This window comes from Hevea brasiliensis, chromosome 16 (assembly GCF_030052815.1).
Source record: "Hevea brasiliensis isolate MT/VB/25A 57/8 chromosome 16, ASM3005281v1, whole genome shotgun sequence".
NCBI lineage: Eukaryota > Viridiplantae > Streptophyta > Magnoliopsida > Malpighiales > Euphorbiaceae > Hevea > Hevea brasiliensis.
In genome coordinates this window covers 36,592,153-36,606,459 of record NC_079508.1, presented here as the reverse complement: position 1 = coordinate 36,606,459, position 14,307 = coordinate 36,592,153, and the positions used below count along the sequence as shown (strand labels likewise).

Below are 14,307 nucleotides of genomic sequence, written 5' to 3'. Positions count from 1 at the left end.
TTTTTTCTTTTGTCGGTGCAAACTTGAGCTGAATTCTGGTTTCTTTACTTAATTCTTCAACTGGTCAAATATAGGAAATTTGTTGAAAATTTGCCTCAAGGTGTTCATGTCAATTTCCTAAAGGCAGAGAGGAGTTTGCACAGGTGGGCCCTTGAAGATCTGCAGCGAATTCATGCTGCTGAGGATCTGGCTGCTGAGGAGGGAGGTGGAGTTGAAATGCATGTCCTTGAAGATGCTGGCCATTGGGTATGTTACAGTTACATGCATTAATATTACTAGTCCTGCTGAGGCATGTATGTTTAGGTTACATCTTTCATTGATCATCTCTTCATCCCTTGAGAAAAAAAAAAAAAAAAAAGCCAAAAATATGGGTACTCGTTCAGGATTGTAAGAAAAGATTCATACTTAAAGGTCTGGTTATCATGCCTACTTGAAGATGATCATGAACAAGCTATCATTTACTTCAAATTTTCTTCTTTAAAAACTTTTTCAAGCTAAGCCTCATGTGATGTTAAAGTAGAATAAAAAGATGATATGATATATGGATTTAAAGATGCTAACACTTTGATTTTTGGAGTGTCTGGGAAAGCAGAGGTAAAGGTTTCAAGATGTTTGTTTGTTTCTCCAGGGAAAAAAAAAAAAAAAAAAAGATCTCATTTTTCTTAAGATTGAAGTTTGCTTCTCAAGCTTGAAAATTTTGATACGTAGAATTTGTTCAGCTCATAGCATGTGAGGCCAATTGAACTTCAGGCAATTCAAACCCACTTTTCCTCTGGCTTTTTGGTTGATATTCAATCCTTTTAACACCAATTTAGTTGCTTGCTGATGTTAGGCTGATAACTTGTATTCATTTAGGAAGGTGTGTCTTGGTTGATAACAAGTTCACTCAAATTTGTTATAGCTTTCTTGAACTCATACTGATAAGCTTTTTACATAGGTACATGCTGATAACCCAGATGGGCTTTTCAGGATTCTTTCATCTTCTTTCCAGGGGTTCAAAGCCTGAAGGTGTTGCATTGAATCACTGCTTATACTTGTTTGGATACAACAGCTATGTTAGCATAATTACAGCAATCAGCATGATTATAGGAGATTTGTGTAACATAATTACAGCAATCAGCATGATTATAGGAGATTTGTGTAGCATAATTATAGCAATTATTATTCTTGTCCAAATTAGTTCATATTCTCATGTATAAATAGATGTAATATCTCTGTAAATGGGACACAGACAAATACACAATCCTTTTCTTCATTACTTGTATTCTTTCTTCTAACATGGTATCAGAGCCATAAAACTTTTATTTCTAGTTTTTGGGGTCTCTCTCTCTCTACAACCTGGTTCATTCGTTCATACCGAGTATTATACCATTTTTGTTTCCTCATCTTGGTATCAATGGAGAAATCTGATATTTCAAAACCTATTTCAACAGTTATGAATGGTTCCAACTATAATCTTTGGGTTCAAGGAATGAAAAGTTTTTGATAGGTCGCAAGCTTTGGCGTATTGTTACCGAGATATCACTACGCCGAAGAGAGAACGATGAAACGATGCAAAACTTGAGGATTGGGATAGTAAAAATCATCGATCATCACCCATCCACATCCGTTTGCTAATTATGACTCGCAAAAGAAATCGATTTTTGGCTAATCGATATCGGACTTGCCCACTATTATCGGTTGTGGACTACTCTTCATAATCAAACAAGAAGCGTGTCAATCGTGAATGATTTTCTTGCCAGTCCAACCTATTTGGAATCAAATATCTCGTGCCAAAATCGGTGAAGATCATCTTCATCTCATTCAAGTTCTAATGGCTCTTCGATCGAATATGAGGCCGCTCGAGCGTCCTGCTACATCGAAATCCACTCCCATCATTGGAAACGCTATTCAAGAGATTATTTTTGAAGAGACTCGGTTTGGATAAAACTCCTCAATTTGAAGTCGCTCTTGCAACTACTCGATCCTCACATCAATCGGCAATCAACTCGTAAGAATTGTAATCAAATTGGTCATGCTTTTGCATATTGTCCTACCATAAAATGCAGATATTGTCATGGTTACGGTCATATTCTTGAACATTGTCCCACACGCCCTCCAAGATCAAAAGGAGGGCATTCTAAATTCAAGAATGTCTCAAAGCGATCTTCCTCGAGGGCTCTACCGCCATCACCATGAGTGATCTTGAGGCACTATTCAAACAGTTATCTCTTCTAATTCTCCGTAATTCTTATTGGCTTTTGACTCTGCATGTTGTAATCATATGACCACTAATCTTAAATTCTTGTCTTATCTTCCTTACCACCAATCCATACCGCAAATGGTACTAAAATGAACATCACACATACCGGTCATGTGTCTACCTCAAATCTTCATCTCCCGACACCTATTATATCCCTAATTTGGCACTCAATCTTATTTCATTGTCGGTTGTGTGAAAAAGGACTAAATGTTATTTTTCTCACCATGGTGTCAGTGGATCCACAAACGGGACAGATTCTTGGGGAGGGTCGCAGAGTGGGTCGATTATTTGAGCTTACATCTTTACATCTTCCTCGTAGATTTGTGTCTGTACAATCCCTAATTCCTCCATTCACCAATGGCATCTTCGTCTTGGTCATGCTTCTACCAAATTCAACCTTTAATTTCTCGTGGATTATTAGGATCTACTAAGTTTGAGTCATTTAATTGTTTAAATTGTCACAAACAACCTGCATTATCTTTTTCCCATAATAATACTACTTGCTTTTGGTTTAATTCATTCGACATTTGGGGTCCTTCTCCTATTTCTTCAATAAATGGTTTCGTTATTTTGTAATATTTATTGATGATTATTCTCGATTTACTTGGATATATTTTTTGAAACATCGATCCGAGTTATCACAAATTTACATCACATTTGCAAAAATGATTAAAACTCGTTCTCTTGTGACATTAAAATTCTCCAATGCCATGGAATATCGATTCTTCTTTGCTTTTAGTCAACAAGGCACCGTTGTTCAACGTTCTTGTCCTCACACCTCTCAACGGAATGGGCGAGCAGCATCGCCATATTCTTGATTTTCTTCTTTACGCCTCATGTCCGTAAAAATTTTGGGGAGAAGCGACTTTTCATCTTGTTTATGTTATTAATCGCCTTCCTACCTTGGTTCTTCATAATTTATCTCCTTTTGAAAAGTTGTTTGGACAACCTCCGACTATTCCATCCTTAAACCTTTTGGATGTGTTTCTTTTGTTCTTTTACAACCTCATGAACATACCAAATTAGAACCCGTGCTATGTTGTTTTCTTGGTTATGGCATTGAACACAAAGGGTATCGTTGTTGGGATCCTGTTTCTAATAAGTTACGATCTCTCGTCATGTTACCTTTTGGGAAAATACTATGTTCTCTTCTCTTTCCAAATTTCATCACTCTTGACTCTCTATTTTTCATTGACTCCCAAAGAGTTTGTTTCAAGTCCCGATCCAGTGATTGTGATGTGCTCAATATTAGCCCAACTACACTTGAATCTTGTTGATCCATCTCCTCCTAGCACTACTCTTCGTCGTTAAGAGAAACTCCTCATTATCTTTCGATTTTCATTGTTACTCTACTATTGCAACCCTTCATGAGCCTCATTCTTATCGTGAGGCAACTCTTTGGCAGCTATGGTGATGAACAGAAAACTCATACTTGGGATTTAGTTGATCTTCCACCAAACAAGACTCCTATTGGTTGCAAATGGATTTACAAAATCAAGACCCGCTCGATGGAACTATTGAACGCTACAAAGCTCGCTTAGTAGCCAAAGGGTACACTCAAGAGTATGGTATCGACTATGAGGAAACTTTTGCTCCCGATTAACATCTATTCGCCTCTTAGCTATTGGTAAATGGAAACTTTTCGGATGGATGTTAAAAATGCTTTTCTTCATGGTGATTTAATGTAAGAGGTTTATATGCATCCTCCTCCCGGTTATCATTCTCCTCATAAGGTTTGCAAACTTAGCCTTATATGGATTAAAACAAGCTCCTGTGGCCTGTTTGCCAAATTTAGTTCCACTCTTGCTCAACTTGGTTTCTCTCTAGTCCACATGATTCTGCATTATTCACTCGGTATTGTTCTTCTGCTTTATGTTGATGATATGATAATAACAGGAGATGATTCATCCGGTATTTTAGAGTTACAACATTATCTCAATCAACATTTTGAAATGAAAGACACAGGTTCTCTCTATTTTTGGGCCTTGAAGTTTCTCAAAATTGATGGCTATTATCTATCTCAAGCCAAGTATGCATCCGACTTACTTTCTCGCATCAGAGATCAACCCCATTGGAGCTCAATTGCAAACTTACACCTCTTGATGGCACTCCTCTTGATGATCCTACTTTATATCGAGTCTTGTTTATCTCACGCGACTGATATTTCATATCTCATTTATATGCTCCTCGCTCAACTCATTTCTCATCCTTCGTTATATCAAAGGCACTCTTTTTCATGGTTTGCACTTTTCCGCTACCTCCTCCCTAGTATTATCCGCTACTCGATGTGATCTCGTCGCGTTATTGTTTCTTCTGTAATTCTCTTATCTCTTGGCGTAGCAAAAGCAAATTGTTGCACGTTCTAATTTGAATATCGTGCTCTTCGATGCTACATCGAATTACTTTGGTTACGGTGGTTATTAAGTGATTTTGGTGTCACTCATTATTCTGCCACAATAATCCATTGCGATAATATACTTGCCATTGATATTTATCATAATGATGTATTTCATGAGCGTACCAAACACATCGAAATTGATTGTCATTTTGTACGTCATCATGTTGCTCATGGCACCATATGTTTGATTCCTATCTCCTCCAAACCGATATATTCACCAAAACGCATCCTCCCGCTTTCGGGATCTCTTAAGCAAACTCAAGTTTGCTACCACCTTGAGTTTGAGGGGGTGTTAGCATAATTACAAAGAATCACATGATTATAGGAGATTTGTGTAACATAATTACAAAGAATCAAGATGATTATAGGAGATTTGTGTAGCATAATTATAGCAATTATTATTCTTGTCCAAATTAGTTCATATTCTCATGTATAAATAGATGTAATATCTCTGTAAATGGGACACAGACAAATACACAATCCTTTTCTTCATTACTTGTATTCTTTCTTCTAACAAGCTATAAATTACAAAATTTGTTTATGTAATCATTTTTGTCTAAACACAAATTATCAAGTGATTACACACATTTCTGTGCCATAGAGGTCGAGTATAATTTTAGTTTCTTGCAAATTGTCACGCTGGGGTATACTTGTGCTAGTAGTAATCCTGATAACAAGCTTGTAAACAATCGAGTCGTGTTGAGTTTTGACACCTTTAGGATTGATAAATTTTTTAATTGAACAACTCCAGCTTTGCTCGGTTTTATTAACTTAGCTTAGAAACAACAAAATATGCTAACTGTTATAGATGTTATGTATTTGCATTTGATTATTTAATTAAAGCAAATTATTGCAAATTCTCCTACTTGAGTTGAACAGTCTTTCTCCTGCTCGTTTTCAATGGTCTGTGCCATCGTGAAGGTTTGCAGCGTATTAATACACAAAATGGGATCAATATTAGGCCAATTTATGCAAATATCAAATTGGTTACTGATAAAAAAAATATTGAATTATGACAATTAATCTATGTTGAAATTAACAATAACTTCAATCACTGTAGTGAAATTAAACTATCCAGGAATTTTTAATGAGTTCACTTGCCTAAAGTTAAAAACTTTTTTTTTTTTTCCCTTTTCTTTTAGGGACTTGTAGGATTTGAGTTTTTGATTTGTTATATTAGAAGGTATTCATTTGACAAAGCTAAACTATTCATCAATTTTAATAAATAGAATTCACTTGTAGCAAGATATATTTGAATTTTGAAATCTATATATTTGAGAAAATATTAAAGATTATGTATAAATAAATATAATATATTTTAAATAGTGGACGTTAAGAACCCCAGGGGTGTGGTCGAGCGGTAGGGGCTCGTCCTCCCTTAAGCAACGTCCCGGGTTCGATCCCAGGGGTTGTGTATGGAGCGCTTTAAAACGAGGCACCAGAGGATTAGAGCAAAATGTGTAAAGGTCTGGGATACCTCCTTGAGAATGCATCTAAAAAAAAAATAGTGGACGTTAAGTTTGAATGTGGTGAAGGAAGCACCGATATTTACATGATTTTGGGGGTTATGGGTGAATTACTTTGTTTGCCCGGTTTTTCTTGTGGTAATGAACAAATGTAGTGTCAAGGCTTCTTGGATTAAGTTGGTTTCATTGAGTGACTATAGAAAGTTGATTTTGATTATGAGTTGATGCAGCTGTGCATAGCGAAAGGCAGTCAAAGTATATCGTTTAATAACGGAAAGTTATTTTATTAATGACTTGGAAATTAGGGTTGAGTTACGGAAATAACCTTTATACAAAGCAGGAATAAGATTGCTTAATTCAATTTAGAACTCACATTCATCATCCTTAATAACAGAAAGATATTGATAACACTTTGTTGGAAAAACATGAGCATTTTAAACTTGGTGGCCATAGTGTAAAGCAACTAAATGTGAATGGTAATGCATACGTGATTTCCTTGAGTAGGTTACATTCTAAAGCTTGCTTGTTGCTTGCAAAGATATCGTAACATTCTCACGGTCAGCACGCACTCATATACGTTGGCTTTGCACTAGCTTAGGGCCTGTTTGGATTAACTGTTGAATACAATCGATAGATGATAGCTGTTTATATTAAGTGTTTGGTAAAATTATATTTAACTGTTGCTGTTAATATGTGAAATGACTAATAAGGGTATATATCATATAATTTATTTTATTATTTAAATAAACATAAAATTATAAATTTATTACATTATATTATTTATTTTATTATTAAATTAAATTTATAATTATTAAATTAATATATTATATTATTTAAATAAATATATAATTATTAATCTTTTATATTATATCATTTATTTTATTGTTGAAATAAGAAAATAATTATTTTTTAAAGATAATTAAATAATTTTAAAAATATAGATAAAATAATAAAATAATTATTATTGTTAATAGAAAAATTTATAATTAATTTTAAGTTTTTGGATATAAATAAATATTTTATATTTTATGTTATTAATAAAAAATATTTTAACAAAGTTGAAATATGTTAATTAAAATGTTAAAATTACAAATAAAAAAAATAAAAATATTAATAATATTAATTTTCAAGTTAAATAAAAAAGGATAATATGGTCAAAATAAAAAATAAAACCAGATCAGCTATCAGCTGATGAGAAAAAAAATAAAAAAAATAGAGATATACAAAACCGCAATGATGGGTATCATATTAGTTGCCCATCAGCTATCAGCTCTATTTTTTTAAGCTTGCCAAACACCACAATTTACCTGTTTGGGTGTCTATCAGCTATCAGCTGCACTCAACAGGTAAACCAAACACCCCCTTAATCTAGTTCTGAGCGAACATTGTTATTTCGATTTCACCTTATGCACCACATATCTGCAAATGGTAGATATAATGAACGGCTTTGATACTATTATATGAACTTAAAAGAATCATATCCCAAAAGCTAGTTGTTAAGGCTAGAGAGGGACAAATTTTAAGAGTCGTTCCTGAACTTTAGGGGTTGTAAAAGAATCGTCCTTGAACTTAAAAATATAACATAAAATCTCCTGAACTTTGAAATTTTATATTATAAAATCTTTCTTATTCTCAATACCCAGTTTATGTAATTCAGAGTAACAGTAACATTGCCACATTTCGCTAAAGGGTTGAAGGGAGATAATGCATCAAGCTGTTCGCAAGGCCAACGTGATTCTCTTCCCAAGGGATCCCAGATGAGGGAACCCTAGGAGAGCCGCAAATAATTCTCTCTTTTATGTGATAGTAGTAAAACTAGTTATAATTTTCTTCACATATTAATTAGGGGTGGCAATTCGGGTTGATGGGTCGTGTTCGTGTTGTATCAACACATGACACGAATACGATTAAGGTCAACACGAACACGACACGATTAATAAATCGTGTCAAAAATTTAAACACGAATAAGACCCTTCTATTATATGAATTACATGACACAACACGATTAATATTAAATTTTATTAGGTGTATTCAACACGACACGACTCATTTAATACGAAATAACCCATTTAATACAGTTTGACACGACTTAACTCATTTAACTCGCTTAAGTGGGTTCATCGGTCATAGTGGGTCAAATGGGTTAGTGGGTAACCGGTCAATACATGACACAAATATTAAATCGTGTCATAAACGTGTCAAGTCCGGTTAGCGGGTTAACTCGTGACACAACACAATTAAAACCGTGTTATAAATGGGTCGACACGAATTCGACACGAACACAAATAAGCCTAATCCAAATCTTATATTTTCGTATTGTGTTCGCGGGTCGTATCTAAAATTGCCACCTCTAAGATTAATCATGAAAGAATTTCAGCCGTATGAAATAATAAAGTATTAGATGTATAACGGCTAATTAGAGGAACTTTGCCTTAAATAAAAAAAAAAAAACAATCGTTCACGTTATTGCTATTTTGGATTGTTCACATTAGTATATTACTTGTAAACCAGTTATTGGGAGTCAAAAATATTTTACTGTGCAAAATTTCAAAGATCACGGAATTTTATATTACCTTTTTAAGTTTAGGGATGGCTTTATCACAATCACTAAAGTTTAAAGATGGCTATTGAAATTTATCTGGTTAGACAGTGCAAGTCCATATATGCCTCATATTGAAATTTCATACTTTCAATGTTAGGCACAAATTACCTTAGAATGGATTCCATCATACTTCTATCATGCGGCAGGTTGAGACAGTATTAGTATCTTTGAATTAATTTAATGGTGGATTTAAGATTATTACACTTCTTGTGCATGGTTAGACACTAAAATTCAAAAACAGATCTTTTTACAAGACAAATTTATGATTTTGATGGGTGCAGTGTCTTTGCGAATGATCAATTTAAAAGGAAGGTGTGACAATCCCATCAAGCAGTTGGTTGAGGCACTATTGCATAATTGGTTTGAATTATTCTAATGATGCATTTGAGATGGTTAGGCTTCTATGCTTGTTTCTTAATAGTTGGGAAAGTTGAGTTTGAAAACCAGGTTGCTTGAAAGTTGTGTCTTCATCGTCCTTCTTGTTGCTGGTAAAAGTAAAAAAGATAACCTGTTTAATTTCTTTCACATGGGATCCAATATTATCTATGATTATAATAAATCCATTGCACTTACAACAGTTGTATTCTAAAATTTTTCATTAATTAGAGTATTTAATATGTGTACAAGTATTAGTCGGACCTTATAGTTTTAGAGGTGAAAATGATAATATAAATACGGATTCATTCTAAATTAGTTGAGATTGACTATATGGATTTATTTTTACCATTTAACTTTGATGAAAGCTTTAAAAGTGAATGGCCCAGATAAATATAGATTTTCTCTTTGCTGCTGCTTTTTCAACTGTGACTTCCTTTGGATGGAAGTCACATAATATTCTTGTTGAACTATGAAATTTATATGCTAGTTTTGTGATTGATAAGGGAATTGCCCTGTCATCGATAGTAAATTATTATTTAAATATGATCTATCATCATGGATTTAAAATATAAATATATGAGATTCATATATTTAATAAATAGATTTTATTATATATGTTGTGTCTTCAAGTCTATTATAAACTGAATTTAGATAAGAAAAATCTATTATTAAACATGGTTGGAGTTGCATTTGCCTGATTGTTTTGCTATATTTTATTGAAGACATTGTATATCCTACAATGAAAGTATGTAAAGTATAGTTGAAAAAGTACACAAGAAAGTATTCCAATTCAAAACGTAGAAGGGTTTTGGAGAAGGGATTCAGTATTCACACTGTTTGGGATAAATACTTAAATAGCATTACTTGCTTACTTGCCCTTTTTTGAGTTTATGAAACTTAAAAAATAATGTCCACACAAACCACATTGAAGAAATCAATAACACAAGTAGAGGTGAGCATTAATAAATTTAGTTTGATTTGGTTTGAAAATTTGAAAAATTAAAGAAATTAAAATTTATAGCATATTAAATTGAACCGAATAAAATTGAGAGAAAATTGAATTGAATCGAACCAGTTTAAATTGATTTGGTTTGATTTATCAATTTAAACTTCACTTGAACATTTTTTTTTGTTTATTTTAGATTATTTTATACCTAATTTTAGTTATTTTTAAATTCTATTTTTAGACTTAATAACAATTAATTAAAAAAATAAACTATTTGATCCGATTTAGTTTTATTGATTTTCCTTAAAAAATAAAACCAAATTGAATTTCTTAAAATTAAAAACTGAACTAAATCAACTTACCAAAAACATAAAATAAAATTCCTAAACTAAACTAATTCAATTGAATTTTTTCCGATTTTAACCAAATTTTACTCACCCCTAAACACAATAGCACTCAATAGTAAGTTCTCTGGAAAAACTTCTGCTTCATTGCATAGATAAAATACTCAACAAAACAAGTCATACATTTCTGATAATAACAAAAATTTTCCTGGGAACAATCTGCTCTCCATTAGCATCACAGAGATACACATATACTAACACCACTTCAAGCTCTTCTATTAATTACTTGACCTAGAATTGCTACTTGAATGACCCACAAGATGCAAACTTTAAGTATTCCAATTTGAAAGCTTTCTGAGGTCTGCCCTAGCAAATGCACATTACAGCTCTCATTACCCCACTCAATACTCAAGCATAAGTATACTGTTTTTATTTTTATTTTTATTGCATATATAAATCACCCCAGAAACTTGAAGAGTCAAAAAAAAAAGGCAAATTTACAATTTAGTCTTTAGTTTCTACTTTATATTACATTTTAGTCTTTGAATTTTGAGAAATTAAGTATTTAGTTCCTTAGTTTTGCATTATATTACACTTTAATTCATAAATTTTGAGAAAAGAATTATTTATTTCCTTTAATTTTAATATATATAACAATTTAGTCCTTGTAATTTTAATGTTTATGATAATTTTATCCATTAACAGAAGGACTAAATTGTTCTATATATTAAAATTCCAGGGACTAAAGTATGATATAATATAAAATTCAGAGATTAAATAATTATTTTTCAAAAATTCAAGGATTAAAGTGTAATATAGTGCAAAACCAAGAGATTAAATAATTATTTTTTCAAAATCCAAGGACTAAAGTGTAAATAGGATAAAACCCAGGGACCAAATTGTAAATTGAAAATTTCTCTATCAAAAACAGTAATGCTTCTATTTATTTTGGCTTCCAGTGAGCATATAATCAAGTGACTATCACAGCAGGAGCTGCAGAGAAGTGGAAGCAAGAATCATGAGCTTGGTTTGATGAAAGCAGAGAAAAATTATTACTTGAAGATTCATCTATGGAGCTTCCTGCTCCTGTGGAAGAACTCGACCATTTCATTTGCATGAAGCTTCTCTTTCTCCATGGACCCATATGGATTTTCTTCTCCTTCATTGATCTCTTGGCTGAGTCACAGAGAATACCAACAATGGCATTTAGGTAGTCAGCTTTTCCTATGTAATATTTTGGTAATTGAGCTACAAGTTTCTTGTACTCTTCACATGCCTTTGCTATCTCAAATTGTTCCTTGAATTCCAATTCTATTAGGTATGGGATTTGCTTCTTGCGTCCACTTGTGCTCACAATTACTTCAATGTACTCATGTTTCCCTTAAGTGGAGAACAAAAAAATATTAAAATATTGAAAAAAATAAGTAGCTTTCACAAGTTGCTGTTTTATAGAGCCAAACTAACTCTTACACATATAGTGTTTCCTTCAATTACATTGCATAAATTTTTATGGAATTGAATTGTATTCTAGCTAAAATTTATTTAAAATGAATTTAACTGTTCAATATGATACAATTTAAAATATAGAATTTAATTAAATTCTATATAATTCATATTTGGTATAATTTCATAATTGAAATTTATTTACTATCATTTCTTAAACTATAGTTAAGAATAAAATTTTAAAAAAAAATTTATAATTTTCTACTTCATAAAAAATAATAAAATAAAAAATTATAATTTTTTACTCTATCAACAAAATTTTATACCTAATAAATTTATAACAATTAACAAACATATAAAACAATTACCATTAGATATAAAATAAATTTACATCTCATAGGATAGGATAGGAGATTTATTCAATAATATAAATATTGTTATTACTAAGTGTATAATAAGTTTATATATTACAAATTTAAGACAAAAGTATAAAGTATCTTATATAGTTATCTAGACATATTAATAGTAAATAGATAGAAAGTAAGTTTGTGTTTTTCACTTTCTTCTTTAACTAATAGAGTTTGATATAATAAAACTGAATTCTTATAATAAATATAAGAAAATAGATGATTGAGTGAAACTTTTTTACCATGACCGTTTTAGTTCAAAAAATATTATTATATAAATTTGTGAAATTTATTTCGAATTCTATTAAATTTGATGGGAATTAATTTTAATTATAACTAATTTCATAAAATTCAATTCATATAATTAAATTTTAATCTGTATTCAAATAAAAAAAATATAAAATTCAATTAAAAATTTATAAAATTTTGTGAAATGAAATTGAATCAAACATAAATTATACCTCCTGGGAATTTTTTAGTGTGATTCCACTTGGAAGTGCAGAGAGAAGCATTGAAACCTCTTTGGCAGAGGAAATCAACAACCTTTCGCCTGAAACAGCTAGTGGGCTCAGCGCATTTGCAGCACTCTCTCTCCTTTGCCTTCTCTATTATTCTGTTTATCTCTTTCCTCCACTTTGACCCTGTTGTGCTATGGCATTCTAGAACTTCCTGCAATTTGTACACAACAATAATTCTCTTGCTATTTCCTTTTTAATTTGTACATAATTTTAAAAATAACCTTAATATTACTGAATAAAAAACTTTTTTTTTTAATTTTTAGTTTATGATTATGATACCCATTTGCCAACATTTTTTTTTGATATTCTAGATTTACAAGAATTAAGAATAATGAAAAATAGTATATTTAAAAAAGAAAATTTAGGGTTTGGTGTCTCAATCATACAAGTGGCAGGTTTATAACCAATACTATTAAAATATAAATTATTGCCAAAATTGAGCACATACCAAAAAAAATTACTACTATACTAGCTAAGATACAAAGCATTTTAATTACCTTGCTAAAATAAAATATCTATTTGTCCATTTCTTAATTATATATTATATGCTTAAAATTAAAAAAAAAAATCCATTTAGCTGCTTTTTTCTTAGCATTTTAGAGAATTTTAAAAATTATCTTATAATTAATTAAGAAATTTTAATTTAGTATTATAAAATAAAAATTTTGCCGTTTTCAAAAAATGAAAAATAAAAAACTTTGTTGATTTTAAAAGTATATTTTACTTTTTAATGGTAAAGATTTGAACTTTATTACTTGAGAAACAAACTAATTAAAGATTAAAAAGGATTCTAAACTATCATTTTATCGAGATTATTAATTCTTTCAGAAAGAATTGAAATTGATTTCTTGATAAAAAAAAAAAGCAAGAAATTGAACAAAATGAATAATTGAAGGTCAGAAAAGGAAAAAGAAGAAAATGAATTATTATTATTATTATTATATACCTGAAGCAAAGCCTCTTGTGATTCCCAGAAAATTGTTCTTTCCATGGAGTTTTGATGATCATCAATAAAGGAATCATGATCATCATAATGATCATGGCCATCAAAAGAAGGATTAGAATGATCAAAATCTTCATCAAGAAACACAGATACTCTCTCTTCAAGGCTGTCCATGCTTCTTCTTCTTCTGCTATTGCCATAATCAAGAGCCTTCTCTTCAACAAGATGATTATTAATACCCATCTCTCTCCCTCTCTCTCCTTTGAATTATTTCAAATAAAGAAAGATAGAGATATTGATGGGAAGGTAGGAGAAGAAGAAGAAAGAAACAAGGAAAGAAAAGGCTCTTGCAAGACAAAAATGTGCACGAGGACCACAATATTTATAGCCTTTATTATTTTCCACATCACTATTTTTATTTTTGTTTCTATTTATTTATTTAAAGATACTATGGTTTATACCATTATATTCATGGTGGCTTTTGAGTTTTGACCTTTGTGGTTGTTGAGTAATGTCTAGGGTTGCTTTTCCTATATACATTTTTTTTCCCCTTTATTTGCGTGGCTTCCTTTAAGGTAATTTTTTTAGGAGAATATTTAATTATCTATAGTGCATTTAGT

General features: G+C 31.3%; 2 protein-coding genes across 2 annotated transcripts in view; one reads left to right on the top strand and one right to left on the bottom strand.

The window, feature by feature from the left end:
- Positions 1-5,385, top strand: part of LOC110668895 (uncharacterized) — a 29,020-nt gene extending 23,635 nt beyond the window's left edge. The window contains exons 12-14 of the mRNA XM_058138755.1: positions 75-246; positions 938-1,055; positions 5,163-5,385. Coding sequence (XP_057994738.1) covers positions 75-246; positions 938-1,006 — 241 coding nt within the window. The 3' untranslated portion in view covers positions 1,007-1,055; positions 5,163-5,385. The remainder of the gene's footprint in view (positions 1-74; positions 247-937; positions 1,056-5,162) is intronic.
- Positions 5,386-10,499: 5,114 nt separating this feature from the next.
- Positions 10,500-14,043, bottom strand: LOC110668869 (uncharacterized). Its single transcript, XM_021830255.2, has 3 exons — positions 13,691-14,043; positions 12,688-12,895; positions 10,500-11,756 (listed from the first exon to the last, which is right to left on the bottom strand). Exons 1-3 carry the CDS (start codon positions 13,928-13,930, stop codon positions 11,347-11,349), a joined length of 858 nt encoding a protein of 285 aa, XP_021685947.2. The 5' UTR covers positions 13,931-14,043; the 3' UTR covers positions 10,500-11,346.
- Positions 14,044-14,307: the final 264 nt, after the last annotated feature.